Source organism: Pongo abelii, chromosome 7 (genome assembly GCF_028885655.2).
Source record: "Pongo abelii isolate AG06213 chromosome 7, NHGRI_mPonAbe1-v2.0_pri, whole genome shotgun sequence".
Lineage (NCBI taxonomy): Eukaryota > Metazoa > Chordata > Mammalia > Primates > Hominidae > Pongo > Pongo abelii.
In genome coordinates this window covers 119,406,520-119,430,321 of record NC_071992.2, presented here as the reverse complement: position 1 = coordinate 119,430,321, position 23,802 = coordinate 119,406,520, and the positions used below count along the sequence as shown (strand labels likewise).

Sequence of the window (23,802 nt, the reverse complement as noted above, 5' to 3'; positions counted from 1 at the left end):
AGTCTTTTCCCCTCCTTTTCTCTCAAAATACAATGATGAATGGGGAATATAAAAGAACAGATTGCATAGCAACCTGCTTTCTCTGGGTCCATCAAAGAGAAGGGTCAAAACAGTGACCAAGTGGCAAGACTTAATAACAAGGCATTTGATATAACTTTTCTTACCTGAAGGACTACTGTAAATCCTTTGTATTTACTTATGTTTCTTTATCTCCGTAAGTAACCCTTTCATGTTGCCACCATCCTTATTTTCTTCCTCAGGATTCTACCCAAACAACCTCAGTCCTTAAAACATATCTGTGCATTTTATTCCGTAAGATTTTTACTCGTAAAGTTGCATTTCAAAATGATCAAAACCATGCTCCCATTTCTAGATGAGTAAAGGACTTGAATTATAGAAAACAGCTCAGGTCTTTAACCAGTCAGGTTCTATTGTGTGAAAGTCACTGACAAATCACTATGGAAACCACAGGTTGTAGCAGGAGGTAGTGCCAGTGACTCAGCAGGTGGAACAACTTCAAGGCAGTACTACCAAATGCCCTGACAAGATGCCAGGCAAACATCTTACTACAGTCCATTCATTTTTTAGGTGGTATATAAACTGGGCTAAGGTACACTCAGATTTTAGATGAGCCAAAACATGAGCAGGAAAAGCAGAAAAAGAGAAAGATCAGAGTGAAGTGGTGAAAGGGAAAGGTTAAAAAAAAAAAAAAAGTAAGGTAAACTTCTATTCTACCAACTTTGTAAATCACTTGAAAACTGGCCCAAGTAACTGGAATTGATTACTCAAGGGCAGGCTTTAAGAGAAGGATGCTCTTTTCTGTTAGGCTTCTTCTCAGTGCCTGTAAAGGTTAACATATTGCTACATGATGAAACAGCTTTCCTACCTGGAATTATTTCCCCTTAAGGGGAAATAATTGGGTAGGAGATTCCTCCTACGCAATCCTCCTTCCTTCCATCTCTTACCACAGGTGTTAGGTTTATGGTAGTCTGAAGGCTCTTCCTACCTACTCCTACTCCCTCCGCTTTGTCCTACACAAGTGGGTTCCTCCAATAAATCTCTTGCATGTCTAATACCATCTAGTCATCTATTTCTTGAAGGACTCAAACTGACAGAGGAGCTCACATTTATGGATCAGTATTTGCATATTCTTTGAAACCACACCCAAACTAACAGCAATATAGGTGCACAAGTGAACTTGGTTCACCCTAAAAATCAAGTAATTTGAGTCCTACAATAGATCATCAGGCTGGGCATGGTGGCTCACACCTCTAATCTCAGCACTTTGGGAGGCCGAGGTGGGTGGATCACCTGAGGCCAGGAGTTCGAGACCAGCCTGGCCAACACGGTAAAACTCTGTCTCTACTAAAAACACAAAAATTAGCTGGGCATGGTGGCAGGTGCCTATAATCCCAGCTACTCGGGAGGCTAAAGCAGGAGAATTGCTTGAACCTGGGAGGCAGAGGCTGTAGTGAGTCGAGATTGTGCCACTGCACTCCAGCCTGGGTGACAAGAGCAAAACTCAGTTTCAAAACAAAACAAAAAACAGATCACCAGAATTAAAAACTATGGTTGATCCCTTACCAGCCTTAAGAAAAATATATTTCCGATATCCAAGAAAGCATAAAAAAATTTAAAAAATGCAGCTTAAGAAATAAAATGTTACCAAGAGTTGAAATATCCTGTGTACTGCACCCTGACTGCATCCTCCTCCCACTCTTCAGATTTTCCATTCCCGTGCACACTTCACATTTTTCCTATAAATGATGTGTACAATCGGCCCTCCATATCTGTGGGTTCCTCACCCATAGACTCAACCAACTGTGGCTCAAAAGCATTTGGAAAAAAGAAATTGCATCTGTACTGAACATGTACAGACTCTTTTTTTCTCATCATTATTCCCTAAACAATACAGTATAACAACAATTTATTTAGCATTTACATTGTATTAGGTATCATAAGTAATCTAGAGATGATTTTAAGTATTTGGGAGGGTATGCAGAGGTTATATGCATATACTATGCCATTTAATATCAAGGACTTGGGCATCCTTGGATTTTGGCATCAATGGTAGATCTTGAAATCAATCTCCCACAGATACAGAGTGATGACTGTATTCTTTACACATTCTTTTCTTTGGATTTTAAAATCTCTTCTTTACTTAACATCTCCTAAAATTTGGATTTATACATATTTATAATACAGTCTATTAAGTTGATGATTAAAAGAAAAACCTATGTTACACAGAGCTATTTAGGATTTAGTGAGATTGAAAATTATTTACCAAAAATAGGCCAAAGTTTCAATGCTGACAGGAACTTTTAATATCTTAACTTGATCCAAATTACAGTATTTATAAAAATTATATAAATGCAGGCTGATTGTTTTAAAAGAGTCAAAAAGCCAAATATAAGTAAAGCACTAGAAATAAATTCAGTTGTAAAAAATTGACACCATTATTCTAAATGTTATGTGGAATCACAGGAAGAAACATCATTGCAATCATTATTCAAAGTAATATTAAAGATAACATAAGAGATGTTTAGTCTTAAAAGTCAATTTGAATGTATAGTGTTTACAATAATAGATCAGAGAGAAAGTAAGTATCTCTGTAATAAAAACAAGAAAAAATGAGTTGCAAATACTGTATTCTACAATGAAAGAAGAATGCAGATTAAGGATAAAACAGATAGTCTTATCAACTAGGCCACCTTTAAGGATCATTTTTCAGGGTAGCTAAAAGGAGTAACAATAAAGCTCTACACATATAACTAAAATGTTTGCAATTAATCTAGTCCCAGCACTTTTATTTGTAGAGTTCTCAAATCAAAAGTAACAAATAATTATACATCAGGATTGTTAGGAATACCAATTATTTTACAACTGCCACTACGTGTTTCTTCTTCTCTGACACAATTGGCACAGATCCAGGCTTGCTGTGTTTAATACGATTCACTTCCCTAGAAATAAAATATACAAAATATAAGCAAGTTTATGAGAACTTATCTTAAAGAAAACTTTGTCAGAAAAATCAAAGCATTTTCTTTCACTAGAAAAACACCTATTTAAAAAAATATTTTCACAATGACAATAGGTAAAAGGAAGCTAGTACCAAGAAATCAACTTTACTTATTTAATTGCTTCTTATCATATTTACCTAATAGGGTCCTTTACTAAGTTTAAAAACCTGCCACAGTTAATAAAATTTCTAAAAGTGATTATACTGCAACATCTACCCAAAGACAGAAAAATAATAGCCATTTGTATATTCTAATTGAAAAATAAAGAGCTCTTAGAATTTCATGCATGACTTCAAGTATTTCAAAGAGAAGAATATTTCACAGAGGAAATGGTGGTGGTGGTAGTAGCTCTGCTCTATATCCAAAATGATAGATGTCATGTTATAATAAAGCATATCAGAACATTTTTTACTTAGGAAAAGAGCTCTACTATAGATTAATTCTTTAACTTGGAAAATACACAAAATCTCTTAATTCCAGCTACATCAGAAATTATTTTTTAAAACATTTTTTACAATAATTTTTTAATATGAGCAAGTGTTTTCTTATTTTGGTAATTCATTTTCATTGTTTGTCCTTTAAACATATTCTCAAAAACAGGTAATGGAAGTTCTCCCATTCTCAGATAGTCATTGCTTCCCTTTATTGGGAAAAGGAAAAAGAAATGGCCTTCTGGGCTGGGCATGGTGGCTCACACCTGTAATCCCAGCACTTTGGGAGGCCGAGGCAGGCGATCACGAGGTCAGGAGATCGAGACCATCTTGGCTAACGTGGTGAAACCCTGTCTCTACTAAAAATACAAAAAATTAGCTGGGCATCGTGGCGGGCGCCTGTAGTCCTAGCTACTCAGGAGGCTGAGACAGGAGAATGGTGTGAACCCGGGAGGCAGAGCTTGCAGTGAACCAAGATTGTGCCACTGCACTCCAGAGCGAGACCCCGTCTCAAAAAAACAAAAAAGAAAAAAGAAAAAGCCTTCTGTAGAAGTCTTCAAACACATCACTAATGTACTATGAAATAATAGCACATAAACTACTCCCTTGAATGGCAGTTAAGTTTGTTTGTTTTTCGTGAGATGAGAGCAGAAGTCAGAAAAGGGTAATAAATAGAGTCAAATGCCTCAAAACATACTTTCGTCGACGAGCTTCTTTCATGATGCGCTGTTCCTGAATCTGGCTGTAGATAGATTTTGGTAGATGTCGATGACGAGCTATACGTTTTATATGAGGATAATGCTGAAATTTCTCCTTCAATTTCTGGTTATAATCCTTGGCTGCTTTTTCTCGTGATGTAAGCTGAAAATACACATTTTGGTATCCTAATGAATAGTGTGTTGTTTTGCTTCGGTATAAAAAGGCTAGAAAGCACCCTTTTCCCCCAAACCTAAACTTTTATGATATGCAACCAAAATTGCCAATGTAATTCTGCACTTTACAAGGTTATAATATAACACTAGCTCTGCAAGCACTGAATTTCCTTTTAGGCAACACACTCGCCATGTAGATAGATGCCACCCAGTAGAAAGCAGTGCTGAAGGAGTAGGGCCATGTGGATCACCGAGTTGGACCTTCCCTAGGCATCAATAACATAGAAAAGCACCTAAATCACTCACTCAAATTTTGGGGGTGGGTAGGGAGGTGAGTTAAACATAGTGAAACAGAAAAGAAAAAATAAGTATCCAATTCCATAAGAACTAGCCTTTGTTTAACGAATGTTAAGGATGATACGATTTAGAGGAACATTTAATGATGGACCTAGGCACAATGCAATACTTATCAATCATTAAACCTAAAACAGAATTGCCTTTGATTTTCCTATCAGGACTCAGTAGAAAATAATTCACATTTACTCTTTCCTTCTTAAACTTAATATTTATTTATAATATAAACACTCTCTTATAGAAAATACGGGACATTTAGAAAAACATCAAGAACAAAACAAAATCAACCATAATCCCCTATCCTGGAGGTAACCAGCCAATGATAACACCTGCTATTTTTTCATGGAATCTTTTTTAAAGTCTGAAGCTTTCTGTATTTATTAAATGTTCCATTGTGTCTTTGATATAACAAGATATCCCAGGGACTTGCAGCCTTTGAGTTGCTGGATGACTATTTCTCTAACAAAAGAGATACGAGGTCTAAGTTCTGAGCTTCTAGTTCCTGCATCTTCTCTCCCTACCTCAAGGAAAACACAAAAAACCAGTAAGACTCAATATTATCAAACATCTGAATTAACAAAGGCATTCTGAAGGTCTTAAATGTCAATTTGAATGTACAGTGTCTACAATAATAGATCAGAGTGAAGCAAATAATTATCAATACAACCTTGTCCATTTATTGCTTTTTTTATCACAGCTATGTCAATTTAATCAAAATACCCAAAAATACCTAAAAGTAAATTTTCACAATGTAATAATATCTAATAAAATTAGAAATCAGCTTTATGACAATGAAAGAAAATGAATTCTCTTACCACACCCAATTTTTCAGAAGCATTAGCTTTCCACAGGCGAATGTTCATTTCATCAGATCCACACATAATATACTTGCTGTCAGAAGTCCATTTTACACAGATAACATGTTGCATTCTCTTTGTATGATATACCTCCCTACAGAGAAGGAATTAAGTTAAAACCCTTTGGATTTTGGTACAGATTTCCTTTGAGTAACCACTGCCTATTAAGTATCAGGATACCATTTCTGAGTCCTATGGGAGTATAAAATAAAAACTCAAATTCTTGTCAATGTATTTTTATTGAACCCAACTAATAAGGTTCTGTGTTAAGTGCTGGGGTATTAAATAAATTTCTGCTCTTAGAGAACTTACTATCTACTAAGAGAAATAAATATGAACAAACTAAGCAAAACCAGATGTACAGAAAAGTTCACAGAATAACTAAAAGCATAAAATGCAAATAAAATATGATGTTCAACTGAGGTAACTTTGTAACACAAAGAAAGGACTTGATCTTAAAAGGCCTCTTCCCCATATCAAATCAATTCAGGTCAACACACTTTTTTTCCCTTCATTTTACTGAAAAAGAAAGAAATGCAATGGTCTTCAAAGAGTGCCTCCTGATATGCTGAATCTAATGCCAGAATTTTGTTTTGGTTAAATTGTTTAAAAAGCTTAATTAATTAGACCAGCCTGGCCAACATGGTGAAACCCTGTCTCTACTAAAATTACAAAAATTAGTCGGGCATGGTGGCGCACACCTGTAATCCCAGCTACTCGGGAGGCTGAGGCAGGACAATCACTTGAACCTGGGAGGCAGAGGTTGTAGTGAGTCAAGACTGTGCCACTGTACTCCAGCCTGGGTGACAGAGTGAGACTCTGTCTCAAAAAAAAAAAAAAAAAAAGCTTAATTAAAGTGAGTTGATGATTTACATGTGTGAAAAGAAAGGGAGGACTACAGAAGTGTCTGATAAGTTGAGGTAAGAATCATTTAATAGAGCCAGGCGCGGTGGCTCACGCCTGTAATCCCAGCACTTTGGGAGGCTGCAGTAGGCAGATCACGAGGTCAGGAGATCGAGACCATCCTGGCTAACACGGTGAAACCCCATCTCTACTAAAAATGCAAAAAATTAGCCGGGCATGGTGGCAGGCGCCTGTAGTCCCAGCTATTTGGGAGGCTGAGGCAGGAGCATGGCGTGAACCCAGGAGGCAGAGCTTGCAGTGGGCCGAGATCGCGCCACTGCACTCAAGCCTGGGCAACAGAGCAAGACTCTGTCTCGAAAAAAAAAAAGAATCATTTAATAAATGGAGATGTCAAATATCATACCTATTTGGAAAGGCTGTGAAATATGCTAGATGAATTCACAGGTGATACTATATTAGTAAGTGTTAAGAAGGGCATTAAAAAGCAAGTAAAATACAAGGTCAGAAAAAGTAAGATGAAACTTCTGGAGAAATAAATTTTCTGTATCTGGATTAAATTATTCAAAATGCAGAGTATATAAAGAGGAAGGAAACAGGCTCAATAAACTATGCACAGTAAAAGAAAAAAACAGAATGACTAAATCAAATATTCATATCTATAAAAAATATCTCTAAAGTAGGCAAGGTGCGGTGGCTCATGCCGTAAACCCAGTACTTTGGTGAGAGGATTACTTGAGCCCAGGAGTTTGAGACCAGCCTGAGTAACACAGGGAGACCCCACAGCTACTAAAGACAAATTTTAAAAATTAGCTAGGTGTGGTGCTGCTCAGGAGTCTGAGGTAGGAGGATCACTAGAGCCCAGAAGACAGGGGCTGTAGTGAGCCGTGTGGCATCACTGCACTCTAGCCTGGCTGACAGAGCCAGACTCTGTCTCAAAAAAAAAAAAAAAAAAAAAATCTCTCGACTATACTCACAAAACTAGTCTTTTACACTGTTTCTGATAGGTATGTTTTAAGCACTTTGATAAATCATAAGAAATTCATTTTTAAAAGAGAGGGGATGATTAAAAAGAACATCCTATTAAAATGAAAACTAGATGAGATACGACTGCTTTTTCTTCTTCTTCCCCTCAGTGCTCTGCTTTTGAAGAGCGTTTCTTATAATCTCCACGTACCTAAGAAGCCCTTTTTTCCAAAGCAGTATCATGCGTTTGAAGTAGGGAAATTCAATCAGGCTTCTGTAACCATTAAACATAATCTGTTCATGCAGTAGACCAGTCAAATCCAATGGTTAGTCACTTAAGTAACTGAGAATCCTCCCCAATGGTAAACTATGCTGAGTTCTTAACTTCTAGATATGTTTACGTCTGCATATATGCTAAGTTTATTAAGCTCACCAGAAGTTCTACTATTAGGAGATAAATACATTTTTAAATTTTTAAAGGCTTAAATTCTTTATATACACAGTCACACTAATTTTTCCATGTGAACACTATTAATTTACTTGTTTGCTCAGTAAATACTGAATGAACTTCCAACAGAAGCCTACTTTCAAATACTGACTTAACTGTAGTTTAAAAAAATTTACTCAAAATTTATTTTAAAAATACTATGCTTTAGCCATTTTAAGGTCTTTTAAAGGAAAATATTTTTAAAATACAGATTATTCACCCAAGCATGAGTTATTTGATGTTTACAATGATAGGAAACAAACCACAGAAACAAATTAGAAATAGCTTTCAAACAGATAAAGGCAAAGGTCAGAGGGAACACCATGTATATCTAAACACAACAGGACGTTAACACATATTAAGACTGTGATTACAAAACCTCCAAATGACATCAGGAGACAATTCCATGGAAATGAAATATAAGAACCCTTTTATACAATTTTGGAATCATGTGAGTTTTCTAGCTAGACCTACATTTAGCTGTCCACACTAGCTTTGGAATAATTCAGCCTGAACTCAGCTGCTGGCCCCTTGGGATCATAGGTAACTACACAGTCCTGTTTTTATTTTGTTCTCGTTTCATTCTTTGTGTCTACTTATGTACCATGTTGGAAAAATATTATCCTACTACGTTTGGAAGTTGTGGTGCCAAGAAATGATGGAGGACCATATTCTCTTGATTCTCAACACTTTCCAGAGGTGAGAGAAAAATGGAAGCTATTAGTCTTGCCTTGGGCCTAAATGAATAATCCCAAAAAAACACTCATGACAATTTGGAGAATATCAAGGCAGCGACAAAGGAAGCAATAGTCACATAGGAACACACAGCAGAAGCTCTACAACAGAAATGATAAAATGAAGATCAAAGTCATCAGAACACTCCTGTCAGTATGCTTCTAACTGAAGCACCTTCATAATCAGATAAACAGTGATGATGATAATTATCTGCTGACAATGATGATACATGGTTTAGAAATCCATATGGCTTCCTCAAATTACAGTGGAAAAAGACACAAATATCACAAGTAAAAGAGCAAAGAGTTAGATAAGCAGATTGGCTATGACCATAATCATCCAATTATCATAATTTTTTGAGAAAAATTATTTCCATTTATTTGGATTTATTTTATGCATGCTTCCAGGAACACATCTAAAGCATTACTAAGGAACAATGGGAATGTGTATAACAGCTCTTTGCAAACCATAATTCACTACACAGGGGGCTGTATCTACACAGGACTTAGTTTTTAAAGTCAGTCTGTAAAGTGAAAACTCGAGAACAAAATTCCCCTTGCAAACTCCTTAAAATGCCATCACTTTCTGTAAACTACCTCTTTACAAAAATATGATATAATAGATGTATAAATAGATACTGTATTTAATAACATATAATATGTAGTAAAGGGCCAAACTATACAAAACACAATACAAATCTTAAATATTAGAATCACACTCAATGTGCTTACAGAATGAGACACACACGAGACTACGGGACAGCTAAGTATTCAAATCTCCCACCTCTCAACCTCTCATCAACCAAGCCATATACCTACTAAAGTAAAATAGAGGGAGAACGGTCTTGACAACTTAAACTTACTTTTATTTCTTTTTTAATTTTTGGTTTGGCATACAGAGTTGGATTAGACTAAGTAAAAAATAACAAATGTAAGGTATTATTACTAATTTTTCTTAAACTGTATTGGAGCAAAAAACTTTATTAAACTTCAGGTACCCTCTCAGAAAAGATAAATAATAATTAGGACAAAGAAAAATGAAACAAAAATAGTCATATGACATTTTGGTCAATGATAGACTGCATATACGACAGTGGTCCATTAAGATAATACTGGATTTTTACTGTACTTTTCCTATGTTTATATATGTTTACATAAACAAATACCACTGTGTTACAATTGCCCACAGTATTCAGCACAGTAACATGCTGAACAGATTTGTAGTCTAGAAGCAACAGGCTACACCATATGACCACACAGCCTAGGTGTGCAACACGTTATACCATCTAGTTTTGTTTAAGTGCACTCTTATGATGTTCACACAATGATGAAATCGCCCAATGACTCATTTCTCAGAATGCTTCCCCATTGTTAACTGACATATGAATATAAATGGCTTACTGGTAGGCACATACCTGCTTCGACTTTTGTCTACAGGAAAGATTCGAATAGATTTATCGAAACTAGCAGACACAAACTCCTTCCCAGTGGGAGAGTAATCCACATCAAGCACTGCAGATACATGATCCATATGGACCATTACAGGAGTGTCCAGTGCACGCATATCAAAAGTATATAAGCTGTAAAAGAATTTTTAAATATTTGACACATATTTCTAGAATGCAGTACTAAAAGATACCAGTGAAAATAAGACCCATTTGCAAAACAATGCACATCTAAACAAAAAGCTCAATGCTGTACACAAGCAGGTGAGGGATAAGGAAAAATTTCAACAGTTTTTATGATTCCTTAAGACTCCACTTACACATACACCAACATATTTTCCTCCTTATAAATCTCATTGTAGAAAATGTGGAAATTTCAAAAAAAGTACAGAGTACAAAAATTACCTTTAATTCTACTACCCAGAGGCCAGTTATTTAGTACAGCATAATTTTTTAAAAAACCTTTTTCACCATACTATTTAAATACATACTTTTAATAAAATTGAAATGCTATGTAAAGCTTTATATTCTGATATTCCACATATTAATAAGCATTACCCATGTTATTAAACAATCTTTGAAAATATTTTAATGGCTGTATATATAAGTTCAAATAATTTATTTCCCTATATTTTAATAGTTTCCAACATTTTATTATATATAATGCTTAATAAAATCCCAACGTTTGCATTTTTAACGTTCAATCTTTAACTGAATGGGATAGGTTCAATTAAATCTGGACAGATTCCTACAAGTAGGATTGTTAAGTTTAAAGGCATGAGCATTTTTAGGCTTGATTTGAGTTGCCAAATCACTGCCAACAAAGTTGCACTAATTTATACTCCTACTGGTGATATGTAAGAGTGAACACGGCCTTTCAAAGGGTGTATCAAAATGAGAAACTATACTTTATGCACAATTGGTAAAAACAATGACTTCATGAGTTTCAAGATTCAAAAATTCTTAATCTAATGGCTAAAAGAATAGTGCTTCAAATGAACCAACATGAACAATGGACAAGAGTAATACAGCATTATTGTGACCAAGTTCCTAACATAAAAATACTTGAAGATGCTAAGATTAGTGAGTGGAAGTCTGAGAAGAGGATATCCACATAGTTCCAAAGTATCTCCCCAAAGATATATAATAATTACAAAAGGAAAAAAAAGTAACTCTTTAGTGGAGAAACCTGGCAGACACCACCTTAACCAAATGATCAAGGTTAACATTACTAGTAGTAAGATATTGACAACTGCTTTACAGTTCCTGCCTAAGAGCAATGGTTTTCAACTAGGTTTGTTTAGTTCCAGCAAACTGCTTTTTAGTAAGATGCTTTATTTCTACATGGGAAAAATGATAAGAATTCCAATTCTAAGCATATCAATTTGTTTAGATGGAAAACCTTTAAATAAACAAAGTTCCATATTATAGGATTCATTAGTGATCATCTATTCTAACCCTCACCTTACAGATGCTGAAACTATGATACAGAGTTAGTTTAAATGACTTGCCCAAGTTTATACAGTAATTACTGGTCGGCCTAGACTTGAACTTAGGTTTCTAATTCAGAATGATTAGAATATCTAAAGGGCAATAAAAGAAAAAATACTTACAAATATAGAAAAGGGATACAAAAGCAAGATCGTTTTCAAAGAGCAATTATGATACTCCAACAGTCACTTATTATGAGGGATATGCTCTTTGTTTCAGGTGGCATATGCAATTCTTTTCAAGGCAAGGAATGAGAAATTCCAAGGACACTGAAAAATGGTACCTTGCTAAAATAGCTTATTAGAACATTCTTTAGAAACCTTAATGAGGTTGGTCACAATAATGCTGTATTACTCTTGTCTTTTATTGCCTTTAACTGGAACAATGCCACTTAATTTCAAAACATCAATAAAGGTTAAAAAAAAAAAAAAGCTTCAATTACTGTAGTTTGGTATTGCTAGTTAATGAGAGTCTAATTGAGCTTCTTTTATTTTTTTTACACCAGGGTCTTGTTCTGTTGGCCAGGCTGGAGTGCAGTGGCCCAATCACAACTCACTGTAACCTCAAACTCCTGGACTAAACCACTTTTTAGCAGAAAGTCATAAAAGATGCTTTTAGTTGGTACCACTAAAACATCATATAATAAATCCTTTTATGAGCTAATACTACTACTTTTTTGCTTTCAAATCTATATAGTGGAACATAAAACAATACAAAGATCTAAAGTTCAATCCACCAACAAACTTCTGCCTTCTTAAAAAAAACATGTATTAAGAATCTATCAAAGGCATAGCGCTATAATAAACGCTTTGGGAAAAAAAAAGATAAGACACTCCTTCCTCCCTGGGAGACTAATCTCCCCACTTTAATATCTTAAAAAGGGGATAACATGCATGTCCCACCTACCTCATATGGATACTGAAAAGATAACTATAATTTTTCTTCCGTCTGACTTAACAGTGATAGCTGATAACATGACTACATGAGTATCAGCTACCTGATACTCACTGCAATACAAACATTGCAGGCAGATATTTTCATTTCCATTAAAACATGTATGGTTCAGTCATTATTTATAAGATCTACATCAAACATCAGCCAACTTCTTCTGTAAAGGGCCAAATGTTAAACATTTTCAGGCAAGTGGGCCATAGGTCTCCGCTGCAACTATTCAACTCAGGCATTATAGCACAAAAGCAGCCATATCCAATATCTAAATAAGTAAGTGGGTGTGGCCATATTCCAACAAAACTTTATAAAAACAGGCAACAGAAAGGATTTGGTCCACTAGTTGTTTACTGTCCCTGGTCTACATCATTCTAAATACTAACAAAATAAATACTTTTCTAAGAAGCTCTTCTCCAATTTGGAAAACTTTTTAAAGCTAAACAAACAACAGTTTTCAAACTTTATAGGTATACCTACCTAGTGGTATATATTTTATTAGTATGACTTATACAATTAAGCCATTCCTGATAGAAATACACAAGTTTGTAAAAGAGGGAAACTTACTTATAATCTTCATTTGCTGCTGTAAAAATGAAAGCTTCCATAGGGTTCCAACAGATTGTATTTGTTCTCATATCTAAGATAACCTGAGAAAGGAAGCATATAGTAACCCATTACCATGAAATTAATTACCTCTAAAATGGATGAATTTCCCACTTCCTTTCCTTTTTTTTTCCCCCACTGATTTAAGCAAATATTTCATAAACACCTATTATGTGTAAAGTACTCAGCTCAGTGCAATGGGAAGAGAAATCAATCAGTAATTGCTTCTTAAATACACAGGCAGAGTAGTAAATATAAAAATAGAAATGCTTAACTCCCAGTCTCCTAATCTCAAACAATTTACAGTTGAGTCAGAAAAATGTGACACATAATAAGTTAAAATATAAACAATAAAGTAACAAATAACTAAGTATCAAATTAGGGGCAAAATTAATGGTGAGCTTAGGGTTAACATAAAGAACTGTTTCTAAAGACAAGTATGATTTGAACTGACCTATGAAGGATCAGTAATCCAGTGTTTCTCAATGGGTACACTATTGGCATTTTGAGCAGGATTATCTTTTGTTGTGTATGACTATCCACTGTAGGATGTTTTGCCACTCAGGGACCTCCCACTAAATGTCCCTCTTGCATTCCCAGAACTGTACCTGGTAGGGGACTAAAACCCCTGATTGAGAACTACTACATTTATGAGAGAAAGGATAAAAGAAACATTGATAGACTAGTAGACGGAGCAAAGAAGCAATAGAAAGTAGCAGTGTCTAACAATCCCTACATCTATCAAAGTGACCTGCATGTGACAAACTCCAATTCAATGTTACCTTACTGACTAAAAGAAATAAATGAGTTGCAAATTAGAACCAGATTTCAGAGCACCTTGAAAGCCAAGCTACATTTTCTTCAACCTAAAATTAATGAAGCGCCATTAAAAACTGAGAATGTGCAAAGCAGGAGGCAATAATAATGAAAAACTAAATTTAAAAAAAAAAAAAACAGAATGAGTGTTAGGTAGGTGGGAGGGGGCAGAAATGACCATTCATTAAACTAGTACCTCATGTCAGCATTCTGCTAAATGCTTAAAGTATCATGTTTTATTCTCAGCAAAGTGCTGCGAGATAGTTATTAATACCACCACCTTACAGGAGAAACACATTGTAGGTTAACTTGCTTAAAAGTCTAAGACCAAAGTTCATATAGGATCTTCCCATTAAATCACATGAATGAGTGAAATGATATAAGTGGTACTTTGGAAAGATTATCATATTTATCTATTTCAAACTTCAATGAATGTACTCTCCTAATATCTAGTTGTTACGTTATAAAAATGACAGGAATAATAAAAGCAAGTATTAAAAGCATTTCTTTTGTATGTGGACTATGACAACAGACTTGTGGCATCTCAATGATGTCCAGCCCTTTCTGTCACTCAAAATTCTAGTACCTGAAATAAACTTTATACCCTTTTACTTACAATGGCACTCCTTTCCTTACTTACAGACAGTATCTGTCTCCCTCTTGAGAGTTAGCTTAAGGTTGTATTATTAGCTTTGATATGTAAGTCCTGAAATTACTACTTTAGAATTGTTAGGAAATCTGCTACTTTGAACAGGATAGTGCTTGCCTAAATGTCAAACTAGTATTGATCAGCATGTAACTGAACAAATAAAGCTGGTTATGTGAATGAGTTCTAAAACCTTCTGGAATAAAATACTGTACATGTCATATGATAATCATGGGGCTTGAATTTATTGAATATTATTTGAGTAGTATTACACTGTTAAGTAACAGGGTGCAATACCTTTAAGAACTTTCAATTCAGTAAGTATTAATTAGAGGCCTAAAATGTACTGGCATCATGGAAGACACAAGGATGGTGACTAGGATACAATACCTAGCAGAAATTTAAGAGTCTCTAAAAAGCAATGGGGAGCTGAAAGAACACAACTATCATCATGTAGAGTTCTAAGAACACCTGTATAAAAGATTTTTTTAATTCTGAGAAAATATTTGATCCATATTTTTAGTCACTCTATTTACAGAGAAATACATAATGCCAACTGTATAAAGCAAAAGTCAAAACTGAAACTCACCTTTTTCAAAGGAGTAGCTTGCCTCATATCGTACAGTACTATATTCCTGTCAGATGCACAACTTCCCAAGAGAAATGTCTAAAAACAAGTATAACAATCACCAGTTAAAAGTCAGACCTGGCAGCAAACCACATCCATTCAGTAAACAAATGATTTAATTGCCCTTAATATTTATGTTAAAAAACAAAGTCCATTTTAAGAGGGTACAATAAATCATCCATAATCTCAGCAACTTAAACCAAGTATTTTCATTGTAAAATCCCCATGCTTGTATTTTATTTATTCATTTATTTAGAGACAGAGTCTTGCTCTGTCGCCCAGGCTGGAGTGCAGTGGTGCAATCTTGGCTCACGGCAACCTCTACCTCCCAGGTTCAAGCAATTCTCATGCCTCAGCCTGTGGAGGAGCTGGGATTACAGGGGTGCACCACCACACTGGGCTAATATTTTGTATTTTTAGTAGAGACAGGGTTTCACCATGTTGCCCAGGCTGGTATCGAACTCCTGACCTCAGGTGAGCCACCTGCCTCAGCCTCCCCAAGTGCTGGGATTACAGGCATGAGCCACCGTGCCTGGCCCCCATGCATGTATTTTAATGTACAGATATTACTGTGTTCTAATTTGTAATAAAACATATTTTACTTATCTACTCTTCAACTTAAGACTTGTTTCCTGTTTTTTACTATTGTAAGTAATACTTCAATAAACATTTCCCCCCCACATTTAGCTCTTCTTTTGAATTATTTCCTTAGGATAAAATTTCACAAATGACATTACTGAATCAAAAGGTATGAACAATTTTATGGCTTTTGATATTTAGGGCTAATTATTTTTTCAAAGAGCTGTACCAGTATACACTACAATGTGGGATATGTCCATTTTAATGCAACTGGGCAGCACTGGTTAGTGTCATTTAAAAGTTAATATCTGTATGACAGTATTTCCTAGCTATATAAATTTATTGTTTTATTAGTAGTTAAATGTTTCTTTGTGTTTGTTAACTCTCTATAAATTAGGCCTGTCTTTTGTCCAACTGTTTGAAGATTTTTCTAATTATTTTATTTGTAAGTCAATTATAAATGTGCATGGTACTCACATTATCCCTTGGCATTAAGTAAAAATAAACCCTCTATCATCCAGTGGATCCCTGAAACCCTCTCTCTGCAGCATCATTCCTTCTCACTCATGGTTGCTGACACTCACAACTATCGGTTTCTGCCTACAATTACTTCCTATTGCAAATATGGGGGCAGCAAGAAGAGCTATTTACTAAATAGTTGCATGGCCAGCTAACTCCTCCTACTGTCTATACGCAGTTAAATAACACATCATAAAGCTAATGTTATGATCATGGTTTCCTCTCAGTTCTTTCTGAAAGCCTGCTATCTTAATGGCTGCTTTTCTGAGACTTCCCTAGTGAGGTCCCTCAACCTTTCTTGGCTTCTCATTATGTCGCCTCAGGGTCTAACCAGGTTCCATTTCTAAAAAGAAAGACTTTGATCTGAACAAAGCAAAACAATCTACCTAGACCAAATGCCACCTTTCACACCGTAAAACATGCCAATGATCAGCATAAACTTTTGGCTTTACCAGAATTCTAGGCTTCAATATTTAAAGAGAAAATTAATTATTAATGATTAGAGGAGACAAATACAAATACACTCCATTTGTTCACAGCAACATGCCCTTTCCATTAAGTTTAAAATAGGATAAGAGACATGCACACCATTTACTTTTACCACTAAGTTCATAAGGTTAATAGCAATTAAAAAAGAAAAAAAACAGCTGAACAAATACAGCTGTTATACAGGCAAGTTTGAAAAATATGGTCACTAGGTCATCCCTAATAATTATGATTTTAGAATTGGTGATCAGCTCTTCTGACACAGATGTTCACCAAAGCAGAGAAGCAAAAGATTTTTTTGTTCCCCTAAATAGTAAGAAACAGTGTCTGTTTAGGTTTTTTTGTTTGTTTGTTTTTTTAGTAAGTAATACCATCACCATCTTGAATTTGGATAGCACTTTTAAAAAATGTTCACATATGTTATCAACTTTTACACTTGGTCCTGCTCTGCAAGGGTAGCTGCCTTTCCATGCCATTTCTCTCTTCTACAACCAAGGGAAACATAAGGAAGGAAGATGGAGGATGGAGTGAGAAGATATAATAGAGACAGATACTCCAGACCAGGGATCAGAAAACTTCTTCTGTAAAGGGCCGGAGAGTAAATATTTTAGGTTTTGTGGGCCATACGGTCTCTGTGGCAATTACTTAACTCTGCCATCATAGAACAAAAGCAGCTACAAACAATATGTATGCAAGAGAACATGGCTGTCTTCTAGCAGAGCTCTATTTATCTTCTAGCAGAGCTCTATTTACAAAAACAGGCAGTGGGCCACAAGTGGCTCACAGACTAGTTTGCCAACCTATTCTAGACCTGCAGCCTCTCTAGAAAGTGTATGTGTGAGCATGTGGTAGTTGCAGGAAGAGTGTCTTCTGGCTTCTCAGTAATTCCTCAAGGCCAAACTCACATCGCACTGCAGCATCTCATTTTCCAGTACATCATACAAACAATTTTTATACCTTACTATTTTGACTCAACCTTACTTCCTACCTTTTATCAGGTTGGGTCTTTAAGAGCGTAACGCTTGCATATTAGGATTTTTCTCTCATACTACCTAAAATGGTAGCCTCGCAATAACTGCTAAAATTGGCTTATATATGCTATGATTGCCTTTTCCTTCAGCAGGAAAAAAGTATCCCTGCTGAGTCTTCTGGACAATCAGTTCATCTATTGTTATGTATTAAGAAAAAGTTCAGAGAAAGATCTGGAGTCCAAGGGCTAGTTTAGCCTTCAGGACAGCCTCCATTCCTAAATTCAGACCCAAACAGACAACATGTAGTGGCCAATCTCCAACTCTTCCCTTAGGCCTGGAGGAACTGGGAATCACAATTCAGACTTCTGAGCAAAGAAAAATATAACTATAACTAATTACCATGCAGTTCAACAATAATCACAAATGTTTTTATGAAGCACTGGTACCTTACCAATTACAAATAGACAAAATGATGTCCAATGCTCCTTCTTCTGACCTCCAAGGCAGGTAGAAAAATTAACATTTTCCTAAATGTACAATGACATAATCTATGGAACATGAGGTTGAAGGCATGAGTAAAACTAAAGTTAAAACAAGACTATATTTACTTGGATTTTACCCCAACGGGCAAATGCACACACCACTCCTCTAACAATGCTTAACTCTAGTATCTGGGACTAAACTGCTGTGAAACATGTTGGGATTTGAGCAAAGGTATCAGAACTCGTTTACAATCCAGAAAATTGACAAAATGCCAAAACACCATTAAAATTCAGACGTTTCTATCATACATTCAAAAGTTTCCTAAACAGAACCGAAATTATTAAGCAATAATAAGGAAACAAAAAGCAAAACATACTTAAAAAAAAACATTACCTCAATTGGGTTAAATTTAACACTACTTATACTGTCAAATCCCCAGGTCATTGAACATACAGGATTAGTTCTTTGTTCATCCCAAATGTCTACTTGCTGTCCACATGTGGCAAAAACAGCTTCTTTCCAGTGATGATCAATCCCAGTATACACTGTCTTTAAAAGCAAAAAGGTTGTTAAGAGGATTTTTTTCACTAATTCAAATCTGCAGAATAATATTTTAAATATATTTATCTACACTATCTTTTTTTGAGATAGTGTTCACAAAGAAACTTCTTTGAAGTCCTTACTTAAAGGGGGAAACAATACCATAAAGAGACAAGACATTTTAAGAATGAAACCAATTTTGTTTTAGAAATTACTAACGTGTTTCCAACTACAAATTATCTCTACCTCATACTCATACCCCATTCCCCTATCCCTTTAAGAACATTTAGAACTTCTTGAAACCTAAAGCAGAACCTAAATATTATATACTAACCATAATATTGAAATGACAAAGTGATTTTTAAAAGGTATATTTAATTTAAAGATTAAATCTAATTTTGGAATTGTTTGCTTCATATAAAAATGTAAACATTATAAAACATGGATAGGCCAAATGTTCTAAATTATTCTTAAGCTAAAACTAAACCACCCATCATCTGATTTGCAGAAAAATTTGGTAGAAACATTAATAAGATTTATACATGATGCATAATACTATTAAATTTCTTCATTTCTTAAAGGAGTCTTTCAACTAAGAAATTCTGAGTTTTGTGTAAGATCTATGATGACATAAACTAAACAAGCTGAAGCATTTTCTGAACTTCTATCTTTTTCTCCATGGTCTTGCTATAGGAAATGTTTCATTGTATCCTAATGTTCAATGTAGCTAAAAACAGAAATCAAACTCTACTACAATACCAAAAAAAAACTGTTAAAATTCTTTAGCATCAAAGGACTTTAGCTGCATTAAACATTGCGTAAATGGGTCAACAATTACAGCCTAAAGTCTTTCGTTTCTTATTTGCATCTTCTTCCCCATCTTTGGAAATTATAACTATAAAATAATTTTCAATAAAAGAATGTTAATAGGCAAGCTATTAGTCAATTTACTTTTGTACCTTTCCTAATATTGTATGTAATGGCTCTTCCTCGTCTCCATAGCCTGGCCCATCCATTTTCCACTGCTTCACAGTTTTGTCATCACCAACCTAGAAATATTTGTTTTATTATGATGATGATAATGAACAACAGTTATAAATTAAAACTTGCCAACACATATCAAATTGTAAGTATCTTGTTTAAAACAGATAACATACCATATCATTCCAGTATTACACTTATTGATGCATTTATATCCCACCTTGTTTTAGTAAAGATTTGTGACAAATATATGAAGTACATAAAACTAAAAATACAATGAGTAGAGCAAAAGAAAAACAAGAACGGGGCAAAGTTAGGTCATGCATATTGTGATAAACATGGGATTTCAACTTAAAGAAAAAATGGATTATAAAAAATGGCATTATAATATCGGTTAGTCATTTTAAAAAATTGAGCCAATTTGATGCCTTACGTGAAAATAAAATTCCAGGTAATTTTAAATGTAAAAAAATGAAAAACATGAAAATACTGGTGAGAAGGCATTGTTATAATATTGAAATAGATAAAGTCCTTTTCTGCATGAACTGCAGAAACTACTAAGTCAGTGGTTTTCAAACTGTGAACTTTGGGCCTCTGGAGGACCCTGAGAACTTTTCAGGGTCCACGCGGTCAAAACTATCTTCATAACGTTAGTAAAGACATAGTTTGTCTTTTCACTGTGCTGACAGCTGCACAAAGAGTAAAAAAGCAACAGTGAGCAGAACTGTTGGCACGTTAGCCCAAATCAAGGCAAAGCAACAAACTATGGTAATTTAGACATGGGTATCTGGCAGACATGTTTAAGCTATCAGGTAAAACAGACTACAAAACATATAATGTAGTTTGAGGTTGAAAACAAAATCATAAATGTGGTACTGTATAACTGCATATATACCAAACTGCTAGTTTTAACTTAAAATCTTACATTTATATATTAAATGCAATCTATATCTACTTTTTGATAAAAACATTAACAAAGATATATTTATCTATGGGAAGAGTATGAATGTAGCTCTTTTCTTACAGCAAATTCAAAAATGAAAACACTTCTTGCAAAACAGTTTACAGTGCCCATGAGATGAAAACAGGTAAGTGATCGGGAAAGGTTTTGGTACTAAGATTACACAGCGATGTCTTTTGTTGAGGATGCCAATGAACAGAATCCTTAACAACATCCTTGTAACAGACAAAAAGTATTTAACAGGGCTACATCTTATTAACAACTCTGAATCTGAGCCACTGGCACTATACTAAAACTCACTTCTAGAAACCTGATTCTACTGGCAGAACCTAAGATGTAATCTAGGTATCAGGTCCTGACCGATCTGGCTTGACCCAAAGAGACATTTTAGCACTTACAGAATACAGGATAAACTGTGTCCCTGAGCACCCAGTTCCTGAAGACAGTATCCCTCCATCAAGTTTCTGATAGTGTCTGCAAGCTCAAGACTGAATTTCCTTGTAAATGACCAAGCTGTTCTGCAGTCTACTGAGTACAAACCTCAGCGGACCACCAATTCTGGGAAAGGTTTTCTCATTTTATAGAAATGAGTAGCCGAACAAGAATATGTGCCTGGCTAGAACATCTCATCTCCAGGCTGGTTATGCTGAAGAAGGAACTGTTGGTATTACAAACTGGGATATCTTAGTGAAGTTTAGGTAATAAAAGTTTATGTTTTGCAACACTGTGTACTAAAATTTTTAAAAACATTCTTAAAGTTGTACCAGCAAGTAGTCTTCACATGTGTCTTATCTCTGACAAAGCACACATTACTCAAAACTATCTTTTTGGTTGGGCGCGGTGGCTTGCGCCTTATAATCCCAGCACTTTCAGAGGCCGAGGCAGGCGGATCACTAGGTCAGGAGATCGAGACCATCATGGCTAACATGGTGAAACCCTGTCTCTACTAAAAATTAAAAAAATTAAAAAATTAGCCGGGAATGGTAGTGGGCACCTGTAGTCCCAGCTACTGGGGAGACTGAGGCAAGAGAATGGCGTGAACCCAGGAGGCAGAGCTTGCAGTGAGCAGAGATCATGCCACTGCACTCCAACCTGGGCAACAGAGGGAGACTTCATCTCAAAAAAAAAAAAAAAAAAAAAAAAAATCTTTTTGAAAAAGGGAGAAACAATGAGCTGGGCATGGTGACTCATGCCTGTAATCCCAACACTTTTTGGGAGGCTGAGATGGGCTTGAGCCCAGGAGTTCAACATCAGCCTGGGCAACGTAGCAAGACTCTGTCTCTTTAAAAAAATAAAGTGGGGGGAAAATAAGTGGTGAATATGAAACATTTTCAGTCTTTATTCATTTCTTAAAATGTTTTTATTTAATTTACAAATAAAAGTTATATATATTTATGATGTACAACATTGTGTTTTGATATACGTAGACACTGTGGAATGGATAAACCAAGCTAATTAACATATCTGTTACCTCACATACTTATTATTTTGTGGTGAGAACATTTAATTCACGTTCATAGCAATTGTCAAGACAGCATGTTGTTATTAACTATAATCACTGTGTTGTACAACATCTATCCCATCTATTTGAAATTTTGTCTCTTTTGACCAACATCTCCCCAATCTCCCTCCCTCAAAGCCCCTAGTAATGACCATTTTACTCCATTTCTATGAGTTTGGCTTTTTTAGATTCCACACAACTGAGATCATGTGGTATTTGTCTTATTTAACTCAGCATCATGTCCTCCAAGCTCATTCATGTATGCTGCAAGTGACAGGATTTCCGTCTTTCTGAAGGCTGAATAGTATTCCTGTGTGCTTGTGTGTGTGTACTTTTTTTTTTAATTCATTCATCCATTGCTGGACACTTTAGGTTGATTCCATATCCTGGGTATTGTGAATAATGCTGCAAATGAGCCTTTATTCATTTTAAGCATTAAAAAAAATACACTAAGTCCTCTGGCTGAGCTATTAATCAATATATCCAAAAGAATAACCAAGTGTAAGAAGCCTTAGTTGCCATCCATTCCCACTTGCCAACCAATTCCTTGCACAACATTGGGCTTGCAGGGTCAGGCAGCTTATCTGCACCCCTCTAGTGAAAAGTAACTGAATGCTTTGCAAGGTAGCCTATTCTGCTTTTTGACAGCAAATAAGTTTTTTTACACCAAAATCAAATCTTTTAACATTAACACCTATTTCCAGTGCCTCTCTATGGAGCAACAAATTAGTCTATTTTCTTTTTCACATGACAATCTTTCAAATTGTAGCTATCAGGTTTCCCAGAAGTCATCTTTTCCCTTTATTATTCTCTTGCAATCTAGCTTCTGCACCCAGCCAACCTGGATTGCAACCTACATTTTATAACTCAGCTCAACCTGTTTTTTAAAAAGTCATTAGTAAATAAAGAATAAGGAAGATCTATCTGACTGATTAGTGCATGTGCATACAAAAACTGTTGTAAAGGTAGGTCAAAACACTTGAAAAGACATACACCAAACTAACAGTGTTAGAAGTGAAAGACTAGAATTACACAATCTTTAATTTTCTATTTTTTACATCTCTACATTTCTAAAATGTTTTTCTCAGTCTTCATTTTTCATTATTCTTTGTAGTAGTTCACAAAACTGACTATTCCTTCCTCCTAGGACACTATGCTCATTCACAGATTCTTTGAGCTCTGGCTACTCCCAGAGTTTTCCCACTTCCCAGAGGTGGGCATTCCCCAAGGCTACTTCCTTGACATCTTTGTATTTCTATATTTTCCTCTTCATTTCCTCCCAATGATGCCATACTATGGCTTCAATGATTAGTTCTATATTGATGATGTCAAGTTCAGCTCTGACCTCCCTCCTGAGCTCCAGACCTGCATCTGTAAAGGTATGATAGACATCTTCACTCGAACAGCCCATTAGCAGTCCAGTTTGTCACATCATATCCTTCCCATTGCCACTCTTCCAAACTTGCTGGTACTCCTCAGCAACAGGAACCAACCTCTTCCCAGGCTCCTCTCAGTTGTCAAACCTGTCAGTCCTCCGAAGTGTCAACCACTGATTTCTAGTTTTCAGTCTCCATAATAAGGTAGCCTCTTATTATTGCCTGCCAAACTATTAAAATGGCCTT

General features: G+C 35.4%; 1 protein-coding gene across 1 annotated transcript in view; it reads right to left on the bottom strand.

Moving 5' to 3' along the window:
• Positions 1-2,300: 2,300 nt before the first annotated feature.
• DCAF13 (DDB1 and CUL4 associated factor 13) overlaps positions 2,301-23,802 on the bottom strand; it is a gene marked incomplete at its 5' end in the record, with an annotated part of 28,204 nt that continues 6,702 nt past the window's right edge. The window contains 8 exon segments of the mRNA NM_001133426.1: positions 2,301-2,960; positions 4,149-4,312; positions 5,493-5,628; positions 9,998-10,162; positions 13,031-13,113; positions 15,121-15,198; positions 18,591-18,746; positions 19,697-19,786. Coding sequence (NP_001126898.1) covers positions 2,873-2,960; positions 4,149-4,312; positions 5,493-5,628; positions 9,998-10,162; positions 13,031-13,113; positions 15,121-15,198; positions 18,591-18,746; positions 19,697-19,786 — 960 coding nt within the window. The 3' untranslated portion in view covers positions 2,301-2,872.